This window comes from Ranitomeya variabilis, chromosome 4 (genome assembly GCF_051348905.1).
Source record: "Ranitomeya variabilis isolate aRanVar5 chromosome 4, aRanVar5.hap1, whole genome shotgun sequence".
Classification (NCBI taxonomy): domain Eukaryota; kingdom Metazoa; phylum Chordata; class Amphibia; order Anura; family Dendrobatidae; genus Ranitomeya; species Ranitomeya variabilis.
The window spans coordinates 497,234,906-497,262,418 of NC_135235.1; the positions used below are offsets into that span (position 1 = coordinate 497,234,906).

At 44.4% G+C, this 27,513-nt stretch overlaps 1 protein-coding gene across 1 annotated transcript in view; it reads left to right on the forward strand.

Moving 5' to 3' along the window:
• The first annotated feature begins 1,431 nt into the window (after positions 1–1,431).
• CNTNAP1 (contactin associated protein 1) overlaps positions 1,432–27,513 on the forward strand; it is a 173,182-nt gene continuing 147,100 nt past the window's right edge. Inside the window, exon 1 of the mRNA XM_077252002.1 lies at positions 1,432–1,669. Coding sequence (XP_077108117.1) covers positions 1,606–1,669 — 64 coding nt within the window. The 5' untranslated portion in view covers positions 1,432–1,605. The remainder of the gene's footprint in view (positions 1,670–27,513) is intronic.

Here is a 27,513-nt window from a genome sequence, read left to right on the forward strand (position 1 = left end):
AAGAATAAATCTTATTTTAATTTTTGCACTGTTCACCATGTGGTATAAGTGATGAGGCAGATTTATTGTTCGAGTCGATGTGATTACAGAAATACCAGATTTATACAGGTTTTTTTTTAGGTTTTGGTGGTATCACTCAATAAAAATGCTTTTTTTAAAATAAAAAGTGGGGTATTTTGTTGCTATATTCCAAGAGCTGTAACTTTTTTGTTTTTTGGCAAACAAAGCTGTATGAGGGCTTATTTAATGCGGGACGAGTTGCAGATTTTTTTGCTACTAGGTTTGGGGTACATAATATTTCTTGATCACTTTTTATTCAATTTTTTCAGACACAGAATGAACAAAAGCCAGCAATTCAGTTATTGTTTTTATTTTATTTTTTTGCTCTGTTCACGTACGGTAAACGTGATAAGACCGATCTGTTTGTTGGGTCGGTATGATTACAGTGATACCAGACTTATATAGTCTTTTATGGTTTGCTATTTTTACAGACTAAAAACATTATTTTAGCAAAATGAATTTGTATTTGCATCGCCCTATTCTGAGAGACGTAACTTTTATATTTTTTTGCTGAATGAGCCATATTAGTGCTTGTTTTTTGCGGGTCAGTTTGGCGTTTTCATTCCTATCATTTTTTTTTACATATGACTTCTTTGATTGCTTTTTATTCACTTATTTGTGAGACACTATGATGAAACAGCGACTATTTTTTTTTACGGGGTTCTCTAAACGGGATAAAAAAGTTGCCAGTTTTGTCGTTACAGCTTATTGCTGGATCTCACAGGCTACCCTACCCTGAGATCATCACACGACCTCAGGGTACCATAGTAACCATCGGGACCCGCGATTTTCATCCTATGGTTACTAAAGGGGTCTTGTGACCCCCCCTTAAAACAACTGAAATATCGGAGACACGATTGACAGCGGTATTTAAGGGGTTAATTGGTCGCAAAACCCGTCAGGTCTGATACTGCAGGGGGTCAGCTGTCATATACTGCTGACACCTGCGGGAATTGCCGCGCTATTCTCTTATTCCTTAGCGCTGTAAAAAAAGCAGCGCTTAGGAATAAGTACCCTTAATGACTGCCATTAAAAGGCGTATCGGCGGTCGTTAAGGGGTTAAAATCTTCCACACAGAACCATGTTTTTAAATTGTAATAATCTAATTTTGTCATAATTGGCTCGTCATTAAGGGGTTAAGCTTGAAGTGCAAATAAATAATTTGAAAAGTGAGGAAGAAAAACTGCAGAAAAATGTCAGAAAAAGCACATGTAAAATCAGAGGCTTTTTTATCAATTTGTATTTTTTTAACAGCTAAAAAGGTACTGTGTGAAGATTTACTGTGTAAATTGCCCATGACAAAGATGTCTTCCTTCTGGCTTCATTGGAAGGCAGACATGTGACCCTCTCCCAGCCTTGCTAGGATGCTCTGTGTCACAGTGTGGGAACCATAGACTAAGCACACTTAGCTCTGCGCTGCCACTATGCTTCAGTACAGAGGAAGCTGATCCTCCCTCCTGTATCCCAGATTAATGCATCTTTAGAAGCCTCTGGACCAGCTCATGTCTAAAGCTGCAAGCTTCTAAATTGCCAGAGGGGAAAAAAATGTATCCCTTATTATTGCTGACATGGGCTGCTGCACTACAGGGAGGACACCTAACCCTGGCAGGTAAGTGGCAGATATAGCATTTACATCTTAAGACTTATTATATTATTATTATTATTATTATAGATTATGTTGGTTATTTCAAGGAGCGAGCTGGCTTCCTAAAGTTGTGACCTGCAATGCAGTGCTGGGAGCACATGCCGGCACCAAACTAGTCTGCTCTGCATTGCAGCACTCCTTATCCCATACCCCAGCCTTCCATGCTCATGCCTTTCTAATTATAAGAAGCGTGCAGGCTGTCCGCCTCGCTCTGTCCAGACCGTCACTCATCATCTGTCCAAATATTGACTATTGTCTATACACCAGAACAGAAAAAAAGGATTTTGGGGACGTCCGGGGCATCGGTTTTTGTGGCTTCTAGAATGGCTTTTGGGGGTTTCCTACTGCGGTGCTTCCAGCCAGATCTGCAATCGTTGCTTTTATTCCTGTGGGTGTTTTTTTTGGGTCCTGTCCAAGAATCTGAGAAATCGCATAACAATTCTTATTATGTATCTAAAGACGTCTATGAAAAAAAAAAATGACATTGCTAAGCAACCAGAACGGTTCTAATCGCAGTTATCAGTGCAAGTAATTAATGTTAGCTGTGCTAAATATTACCTTTAGGAGGCTGATTTACATTTTAATTTTTTTTTTCAAGGAAGATTAACCCCTTAAGTTTCAAAATGTTTGCAAACAGATGCTTTCAGAGACATTGGAGTCAGGAAAAGGGTAAAGGACTGTAATGCAGAACTTTATTCCGTATGACCTTACTGCAGTATCGTCACCACCCTGCCCTGCACATTCGCAGCCCACTGTGACCAGTCAGGTTTTCATTTCTTGCCATCTCACCTGCATTCATTACCTTTGGGTGTAACCTTGTCTTTGTGATCAGAAGGAAGAGTCAGGTCCGTCATTCACTGGGTGAAGGACACACTTTGTGTGTCACGTAAATTGGGGCTGTTTGATGGAAGACTTGGATGAATCTTGCTAATTCTGTATCGAAGGGAAACTATCGATTTCTTCTGTTCATGGTTTAGTACATGTAGCTGAAATGGCAATCATAGATATGATGTTTGGTATGTCTTCCTTTTCACTCTCCATTTATAAATAATGTACCCAAAAGATGGGGGTTAAACATGACTTGTCAATTCAGTGGACACAGAAACTCTTCTTTTTCTGTGGTTGAGAAATAGCTAGGCAAGTAGGCAAGGTTAAAGAGGTTGTCCCCTTTCAGAAAATTTCACTCCATGGGAGAAGTTTGTTGTAAAAAATGGGCTCACTTTGCTTTACTCATAGTCCCCGGTCCACCATTGAGTCCCTGCTGCTGTTCCCGATGTCACTTATTGGATGCAGCGTTGACATCACGTTGACAGCGCTGCAGGCAATTAGCGAGTTCAGCCGCTCTGAGTGGCATGTTCCATCTACACGGACAGCGCCACTGAGCTCACTGATTGTCTACAGCGCTGGTCAGCAGTGGACCGAGGAAGGTGATTATAGCGCAGTTTGTTTTTTCTAACAAGCTCCACCAAGGCACTAGAAGCAGAAAGAGAAAATTAATTTTTGGAAATTGGATATGCCAAACAACCAACCTCTACCACTTTATACCTCAAAAATGTTCTACATTGTGGGGTGTAGTTTGGTCCAATGTATGCACGTGTAAGGGTATGGTCACACTTGCAGTATTTGGTCAGTATTTTACCTCAGTATTTGTAAGCCAAAACCAGAAGTGGGTGATAAATACAGAAGTGGTGACGTGTTTGTATTATACTTTTCCTCTGATTGTTCCACTCCTGGTTTTGGCTTACAGATACTGAGGTAAAATACTGACCAAATACTGATAGTGTGACCATGGCCTAAGGCGGTGGCTCAGGATTAGGTGCTATGCCCACATCACCTGCAGCCCTGCTCCATCCAAAATATCAGTTCCCAAGTTTCCATAAGGAGAGTTTTGTTATTCACCAAACTATTGTAGAAGACGTAGTGATATCACCTTGCTTACGCTGCTCTTCTGCTAGAGAGCCTTCAAGGGTGGAGCTGCAGTACTGAAGCTAAGGGTGTGCTTACGAGGACTGAATTCTGTTCATAACAATCACAGACTGATGTTATACGTTTATCAGTGCTTGTTTAATGCCCCTTTACATGCAGTGATCAAAACTGTATGGAGACCGAACAATCCTTACCATCTGATATCTTACAATATGATCCTTTGGTCCCTATACAGTTTGTATATTGTCAGAAACACATTCCTTGTCTACAAAATTTAATTCCAACAATGAAGATTTTTAGACCCGCAACAATCGCATTTTACTCAGGCCCATGATCGCCGCCACGATTACACAGGTCCATGATCGCTGCCATGATTACACAGGCCCATGACCGCTGCCATAATTACACAGGCCCATGATCGATGTCAAGATTACACAGGCCCATGATCGATGTCATGATTACACAGGCCCATGATCGATGTCATGATTACGCAGGCCCATGATCGCTGCCATGATTACACAGTCCCATGATCGCTGCCATGATTACACAGGCCCATGATCGATGTCATGATTACACAGGCCCATGATCGCTGCCATGATTACACAGGCCCATGATCGCTGCCATGATTACACAGGCCCATGATCGCTGCCATGATTACACATGCCCATGATCGATGCAATGATTACACAGGCCCATGGTCGATGTCATGATTATACAGGCCCCTGATCCCATGAAGCATTATCACTATTATCAACCCACATAAAAAGAGGTCTTAAGACTAAAGTTTTATATTTTTGTTTACAACTCTAATTATTTTTTAACAACCCTAAAACTATAAATTTCAGTCCTTGTGGATACATTTTTTATCCTTTCAAACATTTGATTATAGAAAATCAATTCATTTTAATAAGAGATCAGGAGTGGGTTATCTGAAACTGGGATGTATTCTCCTTTCTCAGTGACTTACAACTTAACTAAATTTTACACCACTAGCAATCAATAAAGCAAAAAAAAATGTGCCCCTGTAGCCACATATTGTCTTGTAGAGATACCCATACATCCAAGAGTAACATAGTTTCACACGAGTGTAATACGAGCCGCCCAGATATGACTGTAGGGGACATCAAGACAATAATCTATATACACTGTGTTCCAAATTATTATGCAAATTAGATTTAAGTGTCGTAAAGATTTAATTGTTTTGTTTTTCAAATAAACTCGTGGATGGTATTGTGTCTCAGGGCTCAATGGATCACTGAAATCAATCTTAAACACATGTGATAGTTTTCCAAGTGATTCTAATTAAAGGAAAACTGCTTAAAAATGATGTTCCACATTATTAAGCAGGTCACAGGTTTCAAGCAATATAGGAAATAAAAAGGATCTCTCTGTTGCTGAAAAGCATCAAATAGTGCAATGCCTTGGTCAAGGGATGAAAACAATAGATATTTCCCGAAAACTTAAGCGTGATCATCATACTGTGAAGAGATTTGTGGCTGAATCTGAGCACAGACGTGTTTGTGCTGATAAAGGCAGAATGAGGAAGGTTTCTGCCAGGCAAGTTCATCGGATTAAGAGAGCAGCTGTTAAAAAGCCATTACAAACCAGCAAACGGATATTTGAAGCTGCTGGTGCCTCTGGAGTCCCTCGAACTTCAAGGTGTAGGATCCTTCAAAGGCTTGCTGTGGTGCATAAACCTACTATTCGGCCACCCCTAAACAGTGTTCACAAGCAGAAACAATTGCAGTGGGCCCAGACATACATGAAGACTAATTTTCAAACAGTCTTGTTTACTGATGAGTGTCGAGCAACCCTGGATGGTCCAGATGGATGGAGTAGTGGATGGTTGGTGGATGGCCACCATGTCCCAACAAGGCTGCGACGTCAGCAAGGAGGTGGAGGAGACATGTTTTGGGCCGGAATCATGGGGAAACAGCTGGTAGGGCCCTTTAAGGTTAGTGAAGGTGTCAAAATGACCTCTGCAAAGTATACAAAGTTTCTGACTGACAACTTTCTTCCATGGTATAAAAAGGAGAAATGTGCCTTCAGGAACAAAATCATCTTCATGCATGACAATGCACCATCTCATGCTGCAAAGAAAACCTCTGAGTCATTGGCTGCTATGGGCATAAAAGGAGATAAACTCATGGTGTGGCCACCATCTTCCCCTGACCTCTACCCTATAGAGAACCTTTGGAGTATCATCAAGCGAAAGATCTATGAGGGTGGGAGGCAGTTCACATCAAAACAGCAGCTCTGGGAGGCTATTCTGACTTCACGCAAAGAAATACAAGCAGAAACTCTCCAAAAACTCACAAGTTCAATGGATGCAAGAATTGTGAAGGTGATATCAAAGAAGGGGTCCTATATTAACATGTAACTTGGCCTGTTAGGATGTTTTGGAGTTAAATAGCTTTTTTGTTCAGTGAATGTGACCTCCTAATGCCGCAAATTCTACAAATGAGCATTTTCAGTTCTTTAAAACATATCAAGTGTTTAGAAATTATACTGTGCCTAATAATTTGGAACAGTGCATTTTGAGTTTTTATTCATTTTGGAGATTATACTGTTATCATTGGGAGGTTTCTCCAATAAAATTCGATGTATATTCTAATGGGTGATGACTTTTATTAGACTGACTATCATTTGCCCCAACCTTTTAGGAAAATCCGAGAAAAATGTAATTTGCAATATTGGAACATAGTGTATATATAATCGTCTAAGGGTCACTTCCGTATGTTTGTCTGTTTGTCTGTCACAGAAATCCCGCGTTGCTGATCACCAATCAGCGACGGGCACAGTGCGGCCGCAAATTCACCCCTTCCTACTCTCCGTCAGTGCCACCCCCATACTCGCCTCCAGTCAGCGCTCACACAGGGTTAATGGCTGCGTTACACCGCATTATGCCACGGTGTAACGCAGTCTGTTAACGCTGCTGTTAACCCTGTGTGACCAACTTTTCACTATTGATGCTACCTATGCAATATACTACGTGGCTGTGCTACATACTACGTGGCTGTGTTATATACTATGTGGGCTGTGTTATATACTACGTTGCCTGTGTTATATACTGTGTGGGCTGTGCTATATACCACGTGGGCTGTTATACACTGCGTGGGCTATGCTATATACTATGTGACCTGTGCTATAAACTACGTGGGCTGTGCTATATACTACGTGGGCTGTGCTATATACTACGTGGATGTGCAATATACTACGTTGCTGTGCTATATACTACGTGGCTGTGCTATATACTACGTGGCTGTGCTATATACTACATGGGCTGTGCTATATACTACATGGCTGTGCTATATACTACGTGGGCTGTGCTATATACTACGTGGGCTGTGCTATATACTACGTGGCTGTGCTATATACTACGTGGGCCGTGTTATATGCTACGTGGGCTGTTATATACTACGTGACTGTGTTATATGCTACGTGGCTGTGCTATATGCTACGTGGGCTGTGTTATATGCTACGTGACTGTGCTATATTTCTCTGCTGTATCTGTGTATCATGAATCATGGTATGTGTTAAAGAGGGGTCCCACTGAGACTCTTTTGCCCGGGGCCCTCAAAAACCTGGAGCAGGCCTTGGCTTCACTGATTGGTCACGCCCGGCTGGCCGCGAACAATCAGCGACAGGCGCAGTCCGGCCGCGAATTGGCGATGAATTTGAACCACGCTTCGCTAATTGGTCGCGCCCGGCCTGCCGAATCCTGTGTATAAACTGCATTATTCTGAAAACTTCATAAATAAACTACATACATATTCTAGAATACCCAATGCGTTAGAATCGGGCCACCACCTAGTACTGGTATAAAAATGCACCCATGCTACACTTATGTGAAACTGACTCAAGACCAATTTATAGTGTAAATTCCTATCCGTCTGTGCTATGTTAAATGCTGCTTTTATCTTGAACGCAATGATTGCTGAAGATTGATCTGGAGATCACGTGGGCAATGCCACGTTCACACTGGTTCTACTCCTGGGATTATAGTGTAGGGTAGTATAATGTTTAACAGCCGGACAACTCTTGTCTTCATTCCAGATCCACTAACAGCTTGGCGTTTCATTGATATGGTTGTGGAACTAGTGGTGCAACCATTTCTTCAAAGTGTCCCAGGATCCCTTTTTCAACATGACAGTTCCAGAGTGTATGTTGCTGGTGCTACTGTGAGCAGCAGACATGGCCTAAACATGCTACCATGGCCTGAGACAGATTGAAACAAGAACTGGACACACAGTATCTGCAGTATGGCCACAAGTCCCAGCCTGAACAAAGGTTTTAAGTCCCAAGCAGTCATATCTAAATCTCAGTAAGGGTATGTGCAGACAATTTCTTATTTCTGATGGCAAAGCCAGCAGAGTTTTCCAATGCAAGCCTCTTCAGGGAAAAACTTGTGGTCTTAGAACGGCATTGTTGGTGGTTCTGCCATTCTGACGCCTTCATTTTTTTACTGTACTCTCACCTGAAGAATAAACCTATTACCTCTACTCCTTTTAACCACTTCACAGTTACCAAAACCTAAAGTGGTTAAAAGAAGTAACACAATATTGAACATGTGCATGGCAATGTCATTTTTACATTGCTGTGCATAATATTCCCTAGTTCAATAACCTAAAGGCCCCGTCTCACTAAGCGATTTACCAACGATCACGACCAGCGATACGACCTGGCCGTGATCGTTGGTAAGTCGCTGTGTGGTCGCTGGGGAGCTGTCACACAGACCGCTCTCCCCAGCGACCAACGATCAGGGGAACGACTTCGGCATCGTTGAAACTGTCTTCAACGATGCCGAAGTCCCCCTGCAGCACCCGGGTAACCAGGGTAAACATCGGGTTACTAAGCGCAGGGCCGCGCTTAGTAACCCGATGTTTACCCTGGTTACCAAAAAAAAACAAACAGCACATACTCGCCTTTCGGTGTCCAGGTCCCTTGCCGTCTGCTTCCTGCTCTGACTGAGCCGCCGTACACTGAGAGCAGAGCGCAGCGGTGACGTCACTGCTGTGCTGCTCTCACTTCTCACTGTACGGCCGGCAGTCAGTGAGAGCAGGAAGCAGACGGCAAGGGACCTGACGGACATCAGAAGGCGAGTATGTACTGTTTTTTTTTTTTTACATTTACGCTGGTAACCAGGGTAAACATCGGGTTACTAAGCGCGGCCCTGCGCTTAGTAACCCGATGTTTACCCTGGTTACCAGTGAAGACATCGCTGGATCGGTGTCACACACACCGATTCAGCAATGTCAGCGGGGCCTCAACGACCAAAAAAAGGTCCAGGCCATTCCGACACGACCAGCGATCTCGCAGCAGGGGCCTGATCGCTGGTACGTGTCACACATAGCGAGATCGCTATGGAGGTCGCTGTTGCGTCACAAAACTTGTGACTCAGCAGCGATCTCGCTAGCGATCTCGCTATGTGAGACGGGGCCTTTAGAAAACTCAATAACCTTTTTTCTTCAATCCATTTGTCTGACAGCAAGCTATAAACTTCACCAAAACTGCCCAACAGGAACCTGGTCTCACGTTTGTCTTGTTCAGTTTCTTTTTTTACTTATTTCTGCTTGTGGTCTATCCATTCCATTTCATGATGGCCTTCATGTATGTTGCACGCACCATCTCCATTATCCTCAGATTAGCGGTAAGTGGGTTATTTACTACACTATCCATTTTAAACCCATCTTATGTTGATCCGGATGTCCTGCCAACAATAATTTTGCCTATCTCACCATCTAATCACTTTTTGTTACATTATTGATCAGCTGCCTAGAGTATTCCCAGTAATACACTGTTGTATTTTAATGCTGATGCGATGACTTGTCATATTCTTACTTCCGTAATAGCCCCCACTACGTGTACTTCCCAAAGTCAGATCAACTCAATGAATGCTATGTATTTATATCAACTCCAACACACTCTTTCCCGGCCATACTCATGTCTGATAGGGACATATAGGCAAAAAAAGGTCTTTCATAATCTCCCACACAACAATGAATTAGTAGTGTAAGTTACGATTACTGAATCGATTTTCAACAGTGCCAACGACTGTGCCCAATGTCATCAGAGTGCGCCAATGGGCGATCACGGCATTGTCATTCACAGAGAATGGTTAAGCGTCAGTGGTAGAAGTTCTTTGTGAATGTCACAATTAATTTTCTAGGAATCCCGATATCTCCCAAGGACTATTGGATATTTGGCAGCCACAATGCCCCAATAATAATGCCCCATCACTGCCAGACAAAATGAGTTGAGTAAATACCAATTATCTTGTTTTCATTTCAAGATCAGTTCCATTGCCTCATCAGTGCCAGTCATATAATTCCTACCTGGTCCCTTTCCTAATTCTTCATGTGAAAAGCAAGAGATGTTACTAATATTGTAATAACATGCAACAGAATTGTTTGAATCCTGTATCGGACTGCTTAGGGTCACACCTTATTGACAGTGGTAATTACAAGGGTAATACCCAGTTCTCAGTTTAGTGTTAAGTATGGCGGTGGGAATATTTTACGCTATACGCTTGGTTTAGAGTTATGGTAACCAGTTAATTTGTGGTCTTAGTGGTTTTTCATTTGTGTTTCTTAATGAAACTGCCTTCTTATAAATATTCATTAGTTAGTTCTGCCCCTATCTGAGGAGACATAATTTAGAAATGGCTTACTTTTGCATCTAATTACGGTAACATTTCCTGGAAAATAGTGCAATAGCGAACTAAAAATAAAATACATCATCATGTTAGATATTCCTAAGAGAATGCAATTAAACAGAAGCTCTTAACCACAAAGCCTAAAGTGCAACTTTAGATGTATACTTCATCATGTGAATTTTTTTCTGCCATTACTATTTTAAAATAGATTTTCTAATAAACATTTCGGATTTTGCAAAGTAGGAACATTTAATCTTTTGCACCTAAAGTGTAACTACTGTCTTAGATTTAATGATTTAACCAGGGGCAGACATATCGTTGATGCAACCTGGGGCCCAAGAGGTAAGGGGGCCACTTCTCCTCCGAAGTAGGTGGAATTGTGTATTATAATGAGCTATTGGACTGCAAAGGGCCCAAATATTGTTCTTGTACAGGGGCCCTCTTCTGTCTGTGTCTGCCAGTAGAATGAAATATGGTGTTAGTTGAGGGAGAGGACTTTTATCGTAGGTACACTTCAACTGTGAAAGTATAAAAATAAAAAACAGAAAATCACAGACTGTGGTGACCCCAAGCAAACACTGCCCCGGTAACCCTCTCTCCCTCCACCTCCGTAAAACCCCCATCTAACAATAACGAGAAAACACAAGCAATTGATGGGTGAGGTCGGTCATAGCCTTAATTTCATTTATACAAATATATATAACAATAAAAGGAAGCACTTTAAACTTCACAAAAGACCAGTAGCCAAATGCCCTGCAACATCTACAGGCAAGTCAGCCTACTTTGGCTACTTTCACACTAGCGTCGTACGACTCACGACAAATTGCGTCGTTGCGACGTACCGACGTAAGCAGTGAAAGCACCGCACAACGGGGGCAGCGGTTGCTGTTTTTCAACGCATCCGCTGCCCCATTCTGAGGTTCGAGGAGGAGAGGGCGGCGTTCCGGCCGTGCATGCGTGGTCGGAAATGCTGCACACGACACACCAAAAAACGTTACATGTAAACGCCTCCCTCCTGTTTATCACTACACATTTGGTGGGGGGTGTCCAGTTTAAGGCTCATTTGGGCCTGTCCTTGTTAGGACAGGAGTAAATGCTGGGGCACGACAGGGGAGTAGCAAATAGGTCTCCGCCCCCTCATACATTTCTCCATCTCTTCTGGACCCTCCCTGGGACCCTCTATCATCTACGTGGGTTTCCCTAGTCTGCAATTGGTGAGATCCAACCAGTTTTTTATCTGCACTGTTATCGGCGTGAGCACCTTTTTTGTTTCTTTGTATGTCCTATTTTAATGAGGTTATTAAAAGTTATGTATTAATATATATTGGGTTACACTCTTCAAGCTGATATTAAGTATTAAATTACCCTTAAAACAAAAGGGGAGGGAGGGCGGGATGAGCACCTCTGGGACCCAAAGGGGAAGAGGAGGAACTATGCTGCTGCTGCTATTATATACCAGGTGAAGGAGGGGGGAGGGTTGAACATAACCCAATGGGCTTCCATTGGACAATACTAAAGCGGGCCAGACTACTACACTCCTAACAGAAGGGGAGGGAGAGAGAGGGACAGTGCCAAGTGAATGGAATGGAGGGGGAAGGGGCACGGCAGTCAGTGACACGCTCCTTAAACAGTGCCATGCCATCCATTATATGATTTTTAAATCATTCAATTGCATTTGCATGAAATAAGTATTTGATCACCTGCCAACCAGCAAGAATTCTGGCTCTCACAGACATATTAGTTTTTCTTTTAGAATCCGTCCTACTCTGCACTCAATACCTGTATTAATTGCACCAGTTTGAACTCGTTACCTGTATAAAAGACACCTGTGCATACAATCAATCACACTCTAACTGTTCCACCATGGCCAATACCAAAGATCTGTCCTAAGCACCCCAGGAACAAAATTGTAGACCTGCATATGGCTGGGATGGGCTACAGGACAATAGGCAATAGGTTGAGAAGGCAACAACTGCTGGCACAATTATTAGAAAATGGAAGAAAAAGAAGATGACTGTCAATCTTCCTCTGTGTGGGGCTCCATGCAAGATCTTGTCTCTTAGGGTAAGGATGATTCTGAAAAAGGTCAGAATCTAGCCCAGAACTGGAAACTGATCAATGAACTGAAGAGAGCTGGGACCACAGTCTCAAACATTACAGTTAGTTACACACTATGCCATCATGGATTCAAATCCTGCTGGTCATAAAAGGTCCCCCTGCTCACACCAGCACATGCCCAGGCCCGTTTGAAAATTACCAATGACCATCTGGATGATCTAGAAGAGGCAGGGGAGAAGGTCATGTCATCACATGAGATCAAAATAGAACTTTTCAATATCAACTCCAGTTGCTGTGTTTGGAGGAATAAGTAGGAGTACAACCCCCAAAATATTATTATTATTATGCATTGCTTATATAGCGCTATCTTATTCCACAGCACTTTACAGACATTATCATCACTGTCCCCATTGGGGCTCACAATCTAAATTCTCTACCAGTATGTCTTTGAAGTATGGGAGGAAACCTGGGACCCCCGGAGGAAACCCACGCAAACCCGGGGAGAACATTCAAACTCCTTGCAGATGGCCACCGTGCTGCCCTACCATCCCAACCGTGAAGAATGGGTGGGGGGGAAACATATTTTGGTGGTGCTTTTCTGCAAAGGGGACAGGACGACTGCACCTTAATGAAGGGAGGATGGATGGGGTCATGTATTGCAACATTTTTGCCAACAACCTCCTTCATTTAGTAAGAGCATTGAAGATGGGTCATTGCTGGGTCTTCCAGCATGACAATGACCTGAAACACACAACAAGGGCAACTAAGGAGTGGCTCCATAAGAAGCATTTCAAGGTCCTGGAGTGACCTAGCCAGTCTCCAGACCCGAACCCAATAGAAAATCTTTGGACGGAGCTGAAACTCAATGTTGCCCAGTATCAACCCTGAAACCTGAAAGATCTGGAGAAGATCTGTATGGAGGAATGGGCCAAAATCCCTGCTACAGAGTGTGCAAACTTGGTCAAGAACTGCAGAAAATGTCTGAACTCTGTAATTGCAAACAAATGCTTCTGTGCCAAATAATAAATTCTGTTTTTCTATTGTATCAAATACTTATTTCATGCAGAAAAAATGCAAATTAATTATGTAAAAATCATACAATGTGATTTTCTGGATTTTTTTTTTACATTCTGTCTCTCACAGTTGAAATGTACCTACGATTAAAAATAAAGACCTCTTCATTCTTTGTAAGTAGGAAAACTTGCAAAATCTCCAGTGTATCAAATACTTATTTTCCCCATTGTATAAGGTGAAGCCCTGAGGATATTGAAGACAGCCATCCTACATATATGGCGTTATCATGGCACGGGATCAGGCTCCTGCTACAATGGCCAGAATTGGAGATAATTCCTGTACTGGTTGTTTAACCCCTTGGGTGATGCAGTCAATGGTGTCCATGGCATCTAAGTGGTTTACAGAAGCAAGACGATACTTTTGTCATGCTATTGTCTTCCCTACACTGTCCACATGATGCGGATAGATTGCTATAACAAGTAGGGGCCTAGGAATGAGCCACAGGTCAGCCATCTTGGTGCACCTTTTTGTGCCTAGTAGAATGAGTATTAGTGCTACTTTGACAGTCTTAATAAACTACAGTGAAGTATTGCAGTGATTTATAGAAGCTATAATGTATAAATTGCCTAGTAGAACTAAAAGAAATGTAATATATAGCAATATTAAAAATAAAAACCCCCTAAAAAACGCAGCATACAAAAAGAATCCTTTTCAATGAAAAATAATTAGAATAAAAAACTGTAAAAAGAAAAAATCAAATAGAATATTCCACCAAGGTTCAAAAAACTAAGCAAAACCAAAGAAACCTTGTATCTTAGATAAAACCAAATCTTTATTTCTCTATTTCTCACTTTAAAACATTAGACAAACAATCAACATGCAAACAACCGTGCTAGACTGAAAATGTCCCTCACACTGTTAATCCTAGATTGCCCTGCCTTGCAGCGGAGGTTGGCACCCTACACATATATATACACGAGATAGGCGCCCCCGCTCACCGGTGGCTGTCCCTATAACTCCTGTATGTCAACTATAGATAATGTGATGCATTTAAACCACCATTCTGACATAACAGGAAAAATTGAAAAATGTTTGCCAATCGATATCTTTAGTCCATTTGCGGCAATCATAGGACAGTGTGAAAAGAGTGAATAACAAAATGACATAAAGCAGGCATGTCAAACTCAGGGTACCCCGAGGGCCACGTGAGTGACAAGAGGTTGTTGCGAGGGCCGCACACAGCAGCTAATGTCACACACGTATTTTAACAGCAGTCGTGAAAACAAGATATGAAGTAGTAATATGTAACAGCAACATATATTTGCAGTGCGCAACAGCAACTAATATATTTAACAAAAATACAGCAATTAAAAACTAAACATTTATTTGCTATCATTTTTTTTCAATCATTAGTGTTTTGTCCTGAGGCTTGACACCTCTTTGTGCTAACAATTGTTGGTATATCAGGCTGAAATGACAATGCAGTGCCTACGTTGATCAAAGATGATAAGTGGTGATTAGGGTTGAGCGACTTTCATTTTTTTAAGATCGAGTAGGGTTTTGGGAAACCCGATTTTGTCCAGAGTCGAGTCGAGTGCAGTCGGCCGATTATCGCTAAAAGTCGGGGATCGACCGAAACACGAAACCCAATGCAAGTCAATGGGGAAGCATAGTCGGCAGTGAGTGGAGGCCAGGAAAACACCTACAGTGCCCATTTTAATGCCAAAAACATCCATTCTTGTTTCAGAAGCTTGCCAATCTTAATTAACTGTATAATAATAGTTGGGCATAGGGAATTGGGGGAAAGTTGTGGGGGGAGTAGGGCTGGCTCAAGTTTTTCGTGGGCCCAGGAAATGCGGACTACGTCACGGTGGTGTTGCAGGGAAAGGTAAGTATTTAAACGTTGCAAGTGCTGTGATCCTGAGCAAGCAGGGGGGGGCCCACTCGTTCGCATTGCCACTGGCACAGGGCCCCTCAAAGTACGGCGGTGTGTTTGCATGGCGGGGGCGCCTCCCACCAGCAGCGACACTTTTGCGTACTCTGAGGGGCCCTGTGCCAGTGACGTCGCCAACGAGTATGCCCCCCCACCTGATGAAGGAACCTGCACTTTCATCTGCACCTTCCTCTTTGTCCCTGTGTAAGGTGGTATAACATGCGGGAAGGGGAACCTTACTTTCAGCAGGGTCAGATTCTGGCTGTGTAGAGTACAAGGGGAATGTAGTGGTCTAGGTCAATGTACCAGCAGACTCATTTAGCAGTGGCTGGGCAATGGGCAGGATGAGGAGGAAACAGATATAGGGCCAAAGAATAAAGTAGGCTACATGCAGTTCAAAATTGGTAACAGGACTAAACAGGCGGCATTGCTTTGTTCAGTGGAGTAGCAAACCCAAGAGCAGCAGACACTGTTTCAAGGGCCTAACCACACTAGTAGGCCAAATGCAGTTTAATATCTGATAGTATAGGGCGAAAGCCAGAATGTGGAAGCTCAGCTTTGTTCAGTTGAGGACAACACCAGGGAGGGGCAGACACCTTTAGTAGGCCGGAAAAGCCTATTGCATTTTTTAAAATGGTAATTTGGAGCAGAAGGTTGAAGCTCAGCTTTATTTAGTTGAGGGCAACACCAGGGAGGGGCAGAAGCCGTTAGTAGGCCCTAACCACCATTTTTTTTTTTTAAACCACTTAATGAGAGCCGGAAGGTTGAAGCTCAGCTTTATTTAGTTGAGGACAACACCAGGCAGGGGCACACAGACAGACACCTTTAGTAGGCCGGAAAAGCCTATTGCATTTTTTAAAATGGTAATTTGGAGCAGAAGGTTGAAGCTCAGCTTTATTTAGTTGAGGGCAACACCAGGGAGGGGCAGAAGCCGTTAGTAGGCCCTAACCACCATTTTTTTTTTTTTAAAACCACTTAATGAGAGCCGGAAGGTTGAAGCTCAGCTTTATTTAGTTGAGGACAACACCAGGCAGGGGCACACAGACAGACACCTTTAGTAGGCCGGAAAAGCCTATTGCATTTTTTAAAATGGTAATTTGGAGCAGAAGGTTGAAGCTCAGCTTTATTTAGTTGAGGGCAACACCAGGCAGGGGCACACAGACAGACACCTTTAGTAGGCCGGAAAAGCCTATTGCATTTTTTAAAATGGTAATTTGGAGCAGAAGGTTGAAGCTCAGCTTTATTTAGTTGAGGGCAACACCAGGGAGGGGCAGAAGCCGTTAGTAGGCCCTAACCACCATTTTTTTTTTTTAAAACCACTTAATGAGAGCCGGAAGGTTGAAGCTCAGCTTTATTTAGTTGAGGACAACACCAGGCAGGGGCACACAGACAGACACCTTTAGTAGGCCGGAAAAGCCTATTGCATTTTTTAAAATGGTAATTTGGAGCAGAAGTTTGAAGCTCAGCTTTATTTAGTTGAGGACAACACCAGGCAGGGGCACACAGACAGACACCTTTAGTAGGCCGGAAAAGCCTATTGCATTTTTTAAAATGGTAATTTGGAGCAGAAGGTTGAAGCTCAGCTTTATTTAGTTGAGGGCAACACCAGGGAGGGGCAGAAGCCGTTAGTAGGCCCTAACCAACGTTGAAGGCCAAATGCAGTTTAATTTCTGATACTATAGGCCGAAAGCCAGAAGGTGGAAGCTCCGATTTAGACAGTGGAGGACAATTTGAATTAGGGACTGCAGACAGACTTAGTAGGCTGTCCCCTGTGGACCATGCATCCACCACATCAACCCATTGCGCCGTAATGGACACGTAATCTTCCGTGGCCATGCCTACAGGTCCATGCGTCTGTTGTCAGGTGCACCTTTGTACTCACAGATTGCCAGAGTGCATGGACAATGCGGTCTTCTACATGCTGGTGGAGGGTTGGGATGGCTTTTCTCGCAAAAGAAGTGTCGACTGGTTAGCTTGTAGCGTGGTACAGCGTAGTCCATCATGGCCTTATTAATAGTAAATAAAATATATAACTAGGCTCTATGAACTTTTAAATAGGTTCCAGGGGTACACGGGCAGCATTGGTGTGGTCAGTGGAGGAGTATTGCAGGTAGGGGCTGCAGACAGGCTATCAAAGGCCTAAAATAACAAACAGTAGGCAGTCATGGCAGTTTTACATCGGTTACATGGATACACAGGCAGGCACTCCAGGCAGCATTGTGGTCAGTGGAGGAGTATTGCAAGCAGGGGCCGCAGACAGGCTATCAAAGGCCTAAAATAACAAACAGTAGGCAGTCATGGCAGTTTTACATCGGTTACATGGATACACAGGCAGGCACTCCAGGCAGCATTGTGGTCAGTGGAGGAGTATTGCAAGTAGGGGCCGCAGACAGGCTATCAAAGGCCTAACATAACAAACAATAGGCTCATGGCAGTTTTACAGCGGTTACATGGATACACGGGCAGGCAGCTTGGTGGTCAGTGGAGGAGTATTTAAAGTAGGGACCGCAGACAGGCTTCAAAGGCCTAAAATAACAAACAATAGGCTCATGGCAGTTTTACAGCGGTTACATGGATACACGGGCAGGCAGCTTGGTGGTCAGTGGAGGAGTATTTAAAGTAGGGACCGCAGACAGGCTATCAAAGGCCTAAAATAACAAACAATAGGCTCATGGCAGTTTTACAGCGGTTACATGGATACACGGGCAGGCAGCTTGGTGGTCAGTGGAGGAGTATTTAAAGTAGGGACCGCAGACAGGCTATCAAAGGCCTAAAATAACAAACAATAGGCTTATGGCAGTTTTACAGCGGTTACATGGATACACGGGCAGGCAGCTTGGTGGTGAGTGGAGGAGTATTTAAAGTAGGGACCGCAGACAGGCTATCAAAGGCCTAAAATAACAAACAATAGGCTTATGGCAGTTTTACAGCGGTTACATGGATACACGGGCAGGCAGCTGGTGATGAGTGGAGGAGTATTTAAAGTAGGGACCGCAGACAGGCTATCAAAGGCCTAAAATAAGAAAATGGGCTGGCTGTAGGCACTTTATAATTGGTTCCAGGGGTACACGGGCAGCAGTGGTCTGGCCAGTGGAGGACTAGTGGAAGGAGGGACCGCAGACAGGCTTCAAAGGCCTAACATAAAAAAACGGGCTGGCTGTAGGCACTTTATAATTGGTTCCAGGGGTACACGGGCAGCAGTGGTCTGGTCAGTGGAGGACTAGTGGAAGGAGGGACCGCAGACAGGCTTCAAAGGCCTAACATAAAAAAACGGGCTGGCTGTAGGCACTTTATAATTGGTTCCAGGGGTACACGGGCAGCAGTGGTCTGGTCAGTGGAGGACTAGTGGAAGGAGGGACCGCAGACAGGCTTCAAAGGCCTAACATAAAAAAATGGGCTGGCTGTAGGCACTTTATAATTGGTTCCAGGGGTACACGGGCAGCAGTGGTCTGGCCAGTGGAGGACTAGTGGAAGGAGGGACCGCAGACAGGCTTCAAAGGCCTAACATAAAAAAACGGGCTGGCTGTAGGCACTTTATAATTGGTTCCAGGGGTACACGGGCAGCAGTGGTCTGGTCAGTGGAGGACTAGTGGAAGGAGGGACCGCAGACAGGCTTCAAAGGCCTAACATAAAAAAACGGGCTGGCTGTAGGCACTTTATAATTGGTTCCAGGGGTACACGGGCAGCAGTGGTCTGGTCAGTGGAGGACTAGTGGAAGGAGGGACCGCAGACAGGCTTCAAAGGCCTAACATAAAAAAATGGGCTGGCGGTAGGCACTTTATTATTGGTTCCAGGGGTACACGGGCAGCAGTGGTCTGGTCAGTGGAGGCCTAGTGGAAGGAGGGACCGCAGACAGGCTTCAAAGGCCTAAAATAACAAACAATAGGCTTATGGCAGTTTTACAGCGGTTACATGGATACACGGGCAGGCAGCTGGTGATGAGTGGAGGAGTATTTAAAGTAGGGACCGCAGACAGGCTATCAAAGGCCTAAAATAACAAACAATAGGCTCATGGCAGTTTTACAGCGGTTACATGGATACACAGGCAGCTTGGTGGTGAGTGGAGGAGTATTTAAAGTAGGGACCGCAGACAGGCTATCAAAGGCCTAAAATAACAAACAATAGGCTTATGGCAGTTTTACAGCGGTTACATGGATACACGGGCAGGCAGCTGGTGATGAGTGGAGGAGTATTTAAAGTAGGGACCGCAGACAGGCTATCAAAGGCCTAAAATAAGAAAATGGGCTGGCTGTAGGCACTTTATAATTGGTTCCAGGGGTACACGGGCAGCAGTGGTCTGGCCAGTGGAGGACTAGTGGAAGGAGGGACCGCAGACAGGCTTCAAAGGCCTAACATAAAAAAACGGCTGGCTGTAGGCACTTTATAATTGGTTCCAGGGGTACACGGGCAGCAGTGGTCTGGTCAGTGGAGGACTAGTGGAAGGAGGGACCGCAGACAGGCTTCAAAGGCCTAACATAAAAAAACGGGCTGGCTGTAGGCACTTTATAATTGGTTCCAGGGGTACACGGGCAGCAGTGGTCTGGTCAGTGGAGGACTAGTGGAAGGAGGGACCGCAGACAGGCTTGAAATGCCTAACATAAAAAAACGGGCTGGCTGTAGGCACTTTATAATTGGTTCCAGGGGTACACGGGCAGCAGTGGTCTGGTCAGTGGAGGACTAGTGGAAGGAGGGACCGCAGACAGGCTTCAAAGGCCTAACATAAAAAAATGGGCTGGCTGTAGGCACTTTATAATTGGTTCCAGGGGTACACGGGCAGCAGTGGTCTGGTCAGTGGAGGACTAGTGGAAGGAGGGACCGCAGACAGGCTTCAAAGGCCTAACATAAAAAAATGGGCTGGCTGTAGGCACTTTATAATTGGTTCCAGGGGTACACGGGCAGCAGTGGTCTGGTCAGTGGAGGACTAGTGGAAGGAGGGACCGCAGACAGGCTTCAAAGGCCTAACATAAAAAAATGGGCTGGCGGTAGGCACTTTATTATTGGTTCCAGGGGTACACGGGCAGCAGTGGTCTGGTCAGTGGAGGCCTAGTGGAAGGAGGGACCGCAGACAGGCTTCAAAGGCCTAAAATAACAAACAATAGGCTTATGGCAGTTTTACAGCGGTTACATGGATACACGGGCAGGCAGCTGGTGATGAGTGGAGGAGTATTTAAAGTAGGGACCGCAGACAGGCTATCAAAGGCCTAAAATAACAAACAATAGGCTCATGGCAGTTTTACAGCGGTTACATGGATACACGGGCAGGCAGCTTGGTGGTCAGTGGAGGAGTAATAATAATAATAATAATAATAATAATAATTTTATTTATATAGCGCCAACATATTCCGCAGCGCTTTACAACTTATAGAGGGGACTTATACAGACAACAGACATTACAGCATAACAGAAATCACAGTTCAAAACAGATACCAGGAGGAATGAGGGCCCTGCTCGCAAGCTTACAAACTATGAGGAAAAGGGGAGACACGAGAGGTGGATGGTAACAATTGCTTTAGTTATTTGGACCAGCCATAGTGTAAGGCTCGGGTGTTCATGTAAAGCTGCATGAACCAGTTAACTGCCTAAGTATGTAACAGTACAGACACAGAGGCTATTAACTGCATAAAGTGTATGAGTATTTAAAGTAGGGACCGCAGACAGGCTATCAAAGGCCTAAAATAACAAACAATAGGCTTATGGCAGTTTTACAGCGGTTACATGGATACACGGGCAGGCAGCTTGGTGGTGAGTGGAGGAGTATTTAAAGTAGGGACCGCAGACAGGCTATCAAAGGCCTAAAATAACAAACAATAGGCTCATGGCAGTTTTACAGCGGTTACATGGATACACGGGCAGGCAGCTTGGTGGTGAGTGGAGGAGTATTTAAAGTAGGGACCGCAGACAGGCTATCAAAGGCCTAAAATAACAAACAATAGGCTCATGGCAGCTTTACAGCGGTTACATGGATACACAGGCAGCTTGGTGGTGAGTGGAGGAGTATTTAAAGTAGGGACCGCAGACAGGCTATCAAAGGCCTAAAATAACAAACAATAGGCTCATGGCAGCTTTACAGCGGTTACATGGATACACAGGCAGCTTGGTGGTGAGTGGAGGAGTAGTGCAAGGAGTGTCTGTCCCAGTACTCCCAAAATATAAATAGATGTTAATGTCTCGCAAAACAACCAAAACAAAAAAAAAGGTGGCATACTTAGGTACAGGGGTGGGCTCATCTACTGAGTTTCTGACATAGTAATTTGGCAGTAACTATTTAATGGTGCCAATATAGGACACAGACACAGACTACTTTAAGTTGCATCATAGATGTCTACAAATTTGTATTGTCAGTGCCAGACATTGAATGATGTCAGCGAATAGACTAAAGATTGGTGGAGCTGTGCGACATAATTTTGCACGTGGTAGAGCACATTTTGAGCTGGGGTAGGGGGGAACTCTCTTGAGGCCGGCGGGACCGCCCCAGGGCCCCTCATGTTACAACGGTGTGTCTGACGTTGGGTGCGCACCACCACCGCCAGAGACACTACATTGTACTATGAGGGACCCAGTAGCAATGCCGTCAACCAAAAGCGAGCACACCCACCTCTTCAGACAAACAGCAGTCTCACGGGTGCTTGCGCCAAGTCGCAATACCACGGCCCCGTGTGGGGAGTTTTGCCATTTAGGGAGGTGTAAACATGTCATATGCTGTACAATCAGCTGCAGCAAATTAGACATTAGAAAAGTAATTCACAGGCAAGAGCTTTTCATAGGAAAGCTAGGTGTCGGCCGGGCAAGGTGGGGCAAAAGATTTCGAAATCCAGTTGTGGTTCATTTTAATGAATGTTAGATCGTCAACATTTTGGGTAGCCAGACGAGTCCTTTTTTCGGTTAATATTGAACCTGCAGCACTGAATACTCTTTCTGATAGGACACTTGCTGCCGGGCAAGCAAGCTCCTGCAATGCATATTCTGCCAATTCTGGCCAGGTGTCTAATTTGGAGGCCCAGTAATCAAATGGGAATGACGGTTGAGGGAGAACATCGATAAGGGATGAAAAATAGTTAGTAACCATACTGGACAAATGTTGTCTCCTGTCACTTTCAATTGATGCAGCAGTACCTGTCCTGTCTGCGGTCATAGCAAAATCACTCCACAACCTGGTCAGAAAACCCCTCTGTCCAACGCCACTTCTGATGTGTGCACCCCTAACACTCCTAGTCTGCTGCCCCCTGGAGCTCGTGTGAGAACGATCACGTGCGCTGTGTGCTGGGAATGCCTGAAGCAAACGGTCAACAAGAGTTGATTGTTTGGTTGCTAATATTAGTTCCAAGTTCTCATGTGGCATAATATTTTGCAATTTGCCTTTATAGCGTGGATCAAGGAGGCAGGCCAACCAGTAATCGTCATCGTTCATCATTTTCGTAATGCGTGTGTCCCTTTTTAGGATACGTAAGGCATAATCCGCCATGTGGGCCAAAGTTCCAGTTGTCAAATCTCCGGTTGTGATTGGTTGAGGGGCAGTTGCAGGCAAATCTACGTCACTTGTGTCCCTCAAAAAACCAGAACCCGGCCGTGACACGCAACCAATTTCCTGTGCCCCCGGGAAAGGTTCGGCATTAAAAATATACTCATCCCCATCATCCTCCTCGTCCTCCACCTCCTCTTCGCCCGCTACCTCGTCCTGTACACTGCCCTGACCAGACAATGGCTGACTGTCATCAAGGCTTTCCTCTTCCTCTGGTGCAGACGCCTGCTCCTTTATGTGCGTCAAACTTTGCATCAGCAGACGCATTAGGGGGATGCTCATGCTTATTACGGCGTTGTCTGCACTAACCAGCCGTGTGCATTCCTCAAAACACTGAAGGACTTGACACATGTCTTGTATCTTAGACCACTGCACACCTGACAACTCCATGTCTGCCATCCTACTGCCTGCCCGTGTATCCTCCCACAAATAAATAACAGCACGCCTCTGTTCGCACAGTCTCTGAAGCATGTGCAGTGTTGAGTTCCACCTTGTTGCAACGTCTATGATTAGGCGATGCTGGGGAAGGTTCAAAGACCGCTGATAGGTCTGCATACGGCTGGCGTGTACAGGCGAACGTCGGATATGTGAGCAAAGTGCACGCACTTTGAGGAGCAGGTCGGAGAACCCAGGATAAGTTTTCAATAAGCACTGCACCACCAGGTTTAAGGTGTGAGCCAGGCAAGGAATGTGTTTCAGTTGGGAAAGGGAGATGGCAGCCATGAAATTCCTTCCGTTATCACTCACTACCTTGCCTGCCTCAAGATCTACTGTGCCCAGCCACGACTGCGTTTCTTGTTGCAAGAACTCGGACAGAACTTCCGCGGTGTGTCTGTTGTCGCCCAAGCACTTCATAGCCAATACAGCCTGCTGACGCTTGGCAGTAGCTGGCCCATAATGGGACAACTGGTGTGCAACAGTGTCATCTGCCGATGGAGTGGTTGGCAGACTGCGTTCTGTGGAAGAGCTGTAGCTTCTGCAGGAGGACGAGGAGGAGGAGGAGGAGGGGGTGCGAACGCCTACAGCCAACTGTTTCCTAGACCGTGGGCTAGGCACAACTGTCCCTAAATTGATGTCGCCTGTGGACCCTGCATCCACCACATTCACCCAGTGTGCCGTGATGGACACATAACGTCCCTGGCCATGCCTACTGGTCCATGCATCTGTAGTCAGGTGCACCTTTGTACTCACAGATTGCCTGAGTGCATGGACGATGCGCTGTTTAACATGCTGGTGCAGGGCTGGGATGGCTTTTCTGGAAAAAAAGTGTCGACTGGGTAGCTCGTATCGTGGTTCAGCGTACTCCATCAGGGCTTTGAAAGCTTCGCTTTCAACTAACCGGTAGGGCATCATCTCTAACGAGATTAGTCTAGCTATGTGGGCGTTAAAACACTGTGTACGCGGATGCGAGGATAAGTACTTCCTTTTTCTAACCAGAGTCTCATGTAGGGTGAGCTGGACTGGAGAGCTGGAGATCGTGGAACTTTCGGGTGTGCCGGTGTACATGGCAGACTGAGAGACGGTTGGAGACGGTATTGTTTCCGCCGGTGCCCTAGATGCAATATTTCCTCCTACAAAACTGGTGATTCCCTGACCCTGACTGCTTTTGGCTGGCAAAGAAACCTGCACAGATACTGCCGGTGGTGCGGAAAATGGTGGCCTTACAGTGACGGAAGGGATGTTGCGTTGCTGACTAGCTTCATTGGCCGAGGGTGCTACAACCTTGAGGGACGTTTGGTAGTTAGTCCAGGCTTGAAAATGCATGGTGGTTAAGTGTCTATGCATGCAACTAGTATTTAGACTTTTCAGATTCTGACCTCTGCTTAAGCTAGTTGAACATTTTTGACAGATGACTTTGTGCTGATCAGTTGGATGTTGTTTAAAAAAATGCCAGACTGCACTCTTCCTAGACTCGGATCCCTTTTCAGGGATTGCAGACTGAGCTTTAACCGGATGGCAACGCTGTGCTCCAACAGGTTTTGGCTTTGACACGCGTTTTGGGCCAGATACGGGCCCGGCAGATGGAACCTGTTGCGATGTTGATGCCTGCTGCGGCCCCTCCTCCACCTCCGCTTCTGAACTACTGCCGCCTGCACCCTGTTCCCCCAATGGCTGCCAATCGGGGTCAATAACTGGGTCATCTATTACCTCCTCTTCGAGCTCGTGTGCAACTTCGTCTGTGTCACTGTGTCGGTCGGTGGTATAGCGTTCGTGGCGGGGCAACATAGTCTCATCAGGGTCTGATTGTGGATCTGTACCCTGAGAGGGCAATGTGGTGGTCTGAGTCAAAGGAGCAGCATAGTACTCTGGCTGTGGCTGTGCATCAGTGCACTCCATGTCAGAATATACTTGTAATGGGCATGGCCTGTTAAATGTTTCACTTTCTAAGCCAGGGACGGTATGTGTAAAGAGCTCCATGGAGTGACCCGTTGTGTCGCCTGCTGCATCCTTCTCTCTTGTTGTAGTTTTTGCTGAGGAGGACAAGGAAGCGACTTGTCCCTGACCGTGAACATCCACAAGCGACGCGCTGCTTTTACATTTACCAGTTTCGGAAGAGGAGGCAAAAGAGCTAGAGGCTGAGTCTGCAATGTAAGCCAAAACTTGCTGTTGCTGCTCCGCCTTTAAAAGCGGTTTTCCTACTCCCAGAAAAGAGAGCGTTCGAGGCCTTGTGTAGCCTGACGACGAAACTGGCTCCACAGCTCCAGACTTAGGTGGAATATTTTTATCCCCACGACCACCTGATGCTCCACTACCACTACCATCATTACCAGCTGACAATGAACGCCCACGACGACCTCTTGCACCAGACTTCCTCATTGTTTTAAAATCTTAACCAAAGTAACTTTATTTGTTGCTGTCAAACAACTTACACGGTGAGCTATAACTTCAGTATGATTTCAATATCCCTTAACAGGTTGGTGAGACCACAAGGAAAATCAGGCACAATGTTACACACTCTGTTTTCTGTGGCACAAAATCACAGAGATGACACACACGCAGGACTGTCACTCAAGCACTAATGTCAATATTAATCTCCCACCTAATTTATTTATTTTTTTTTCTCAGGGAGACTTTAGAAACCAAATAATATTAAAAAAAAAAAAAAAAAAAAAAAGGCTTTCTATGGCCCACAATTAGAGAGAGAGAGGTGGCACACCCAGGAGTCAAGACTGGCGCACAAGCTGAAAGGGCAATATTACTCTCCCACTGTTTTTTTAAGTTTTTTTTTTATTTCAGGGAGACTTTAGAAACCAAATAATATTAAAAAAACCAAAAAAAAAAATAGCCTTTCTATGGCCCACTGAATGAGAGAGAGAGGTGGCACACCCAGGAGTCAAGACTGGCACACAAGCTGAAAGGGCAATATTACTCTCCCACTGTTTTTTTATGTATTTTTTGTTTTTTAAGGGAGACTTTAGAAACCCAATAATATTTTAAAAAAATAAATAAATAGGCTTTCTATGGCCCACTGAATGAAAGGGAGAGAGGTGGCACACCCAGGAGTCAAGACTGGCACACAAGCTGAAAGGGCAATATTACTCTCCCACTGTTTTTTTATGTATTTTTTGTTTTTTAAGGGAGACTTTAGAAACCCAATAATATTAAAAAAAAAAAATAAATAGGCTTTCTATGGCCCACTGAATGAAAGGGAGAGAGGTGGCACACCCAGGAGTCAAGACTGGCACGCAAGCTGAAAGGGCAATATTACTCTCCCACTGTTTTTTTATGTTTTTTTTTTTTTTTTCAGGGAGACTTTAGAAACCAAATAATATTAAAAAAACCAAAAAAAAAAATAGCCTTTCTATGGCCCACTGAATGAGAGAGAGAGGTGGCACACCCAGGAGTCAAGACTGGCACACAAGCTGAAAGGGCAATATTACTCTCCCACTGTTTTTTTATGTATTTTTTGTTTTTTAAGGGAGACTTTAGAAACCCAATAATATTTAAAAAAAATAAATAAATAGGCTTTCTATGGCCCACTGAATGAAAGGGAGAGAGGTGGCACACCCAGGAGTCAAGACTGGCACACAAGCTGAAAGGGCAATATTACTCTCCCACTGTTTTTTTATGTATTTTTTGTTTTTTAAGGGAGACTTTAGAAACCCAATAATATTTAAAAAAATAAATAAATAGGCTTTCTATGGCCCACTGAATGAAAGGGAGAGAGGTGGCACACCCAGGAGTCAAGACTGGCACACAAGCTGAAAGGGCAATATTACTCTCCCACTGTTTTCTTTATGTATTTTTTGTTTTTTAAGGGAGACTTTAGAAACCCAATAATATTTAAAAAAAAAATAAATAGGCTTTCTATGGCCCACTGAATGAGAGGGAGAGAGGTGGCACACCCAGGAGTCAAGCCTGGCACACAAGCTGAAAGGGCAATATTACTCTCCCACTGTTTTTTTATGTATTTTTTGTTTTTTAAGGGAGACTTTAGAAACCCAATAATATTAAAAAAAAAAAAAAAATAGGCTTTCTATGGCCCACTGAATGAGAGGGAGAGAGGTGGCACACCCAGGAGTCAAGCCTGGCACACAAGCTGAAAGGGCAATATTACTCTCCCACTGTTTTTTTTATGTATTTTTTGTTTTTTAAGGGAGACTTTAGAAACCCAATAATATTTAAAAAAATAAATAAATAGGCTTTCTATGGCCCACTGAATGAAAGGGAGAGAGGTGGCACACCCAGGAGTCAAGACTGGC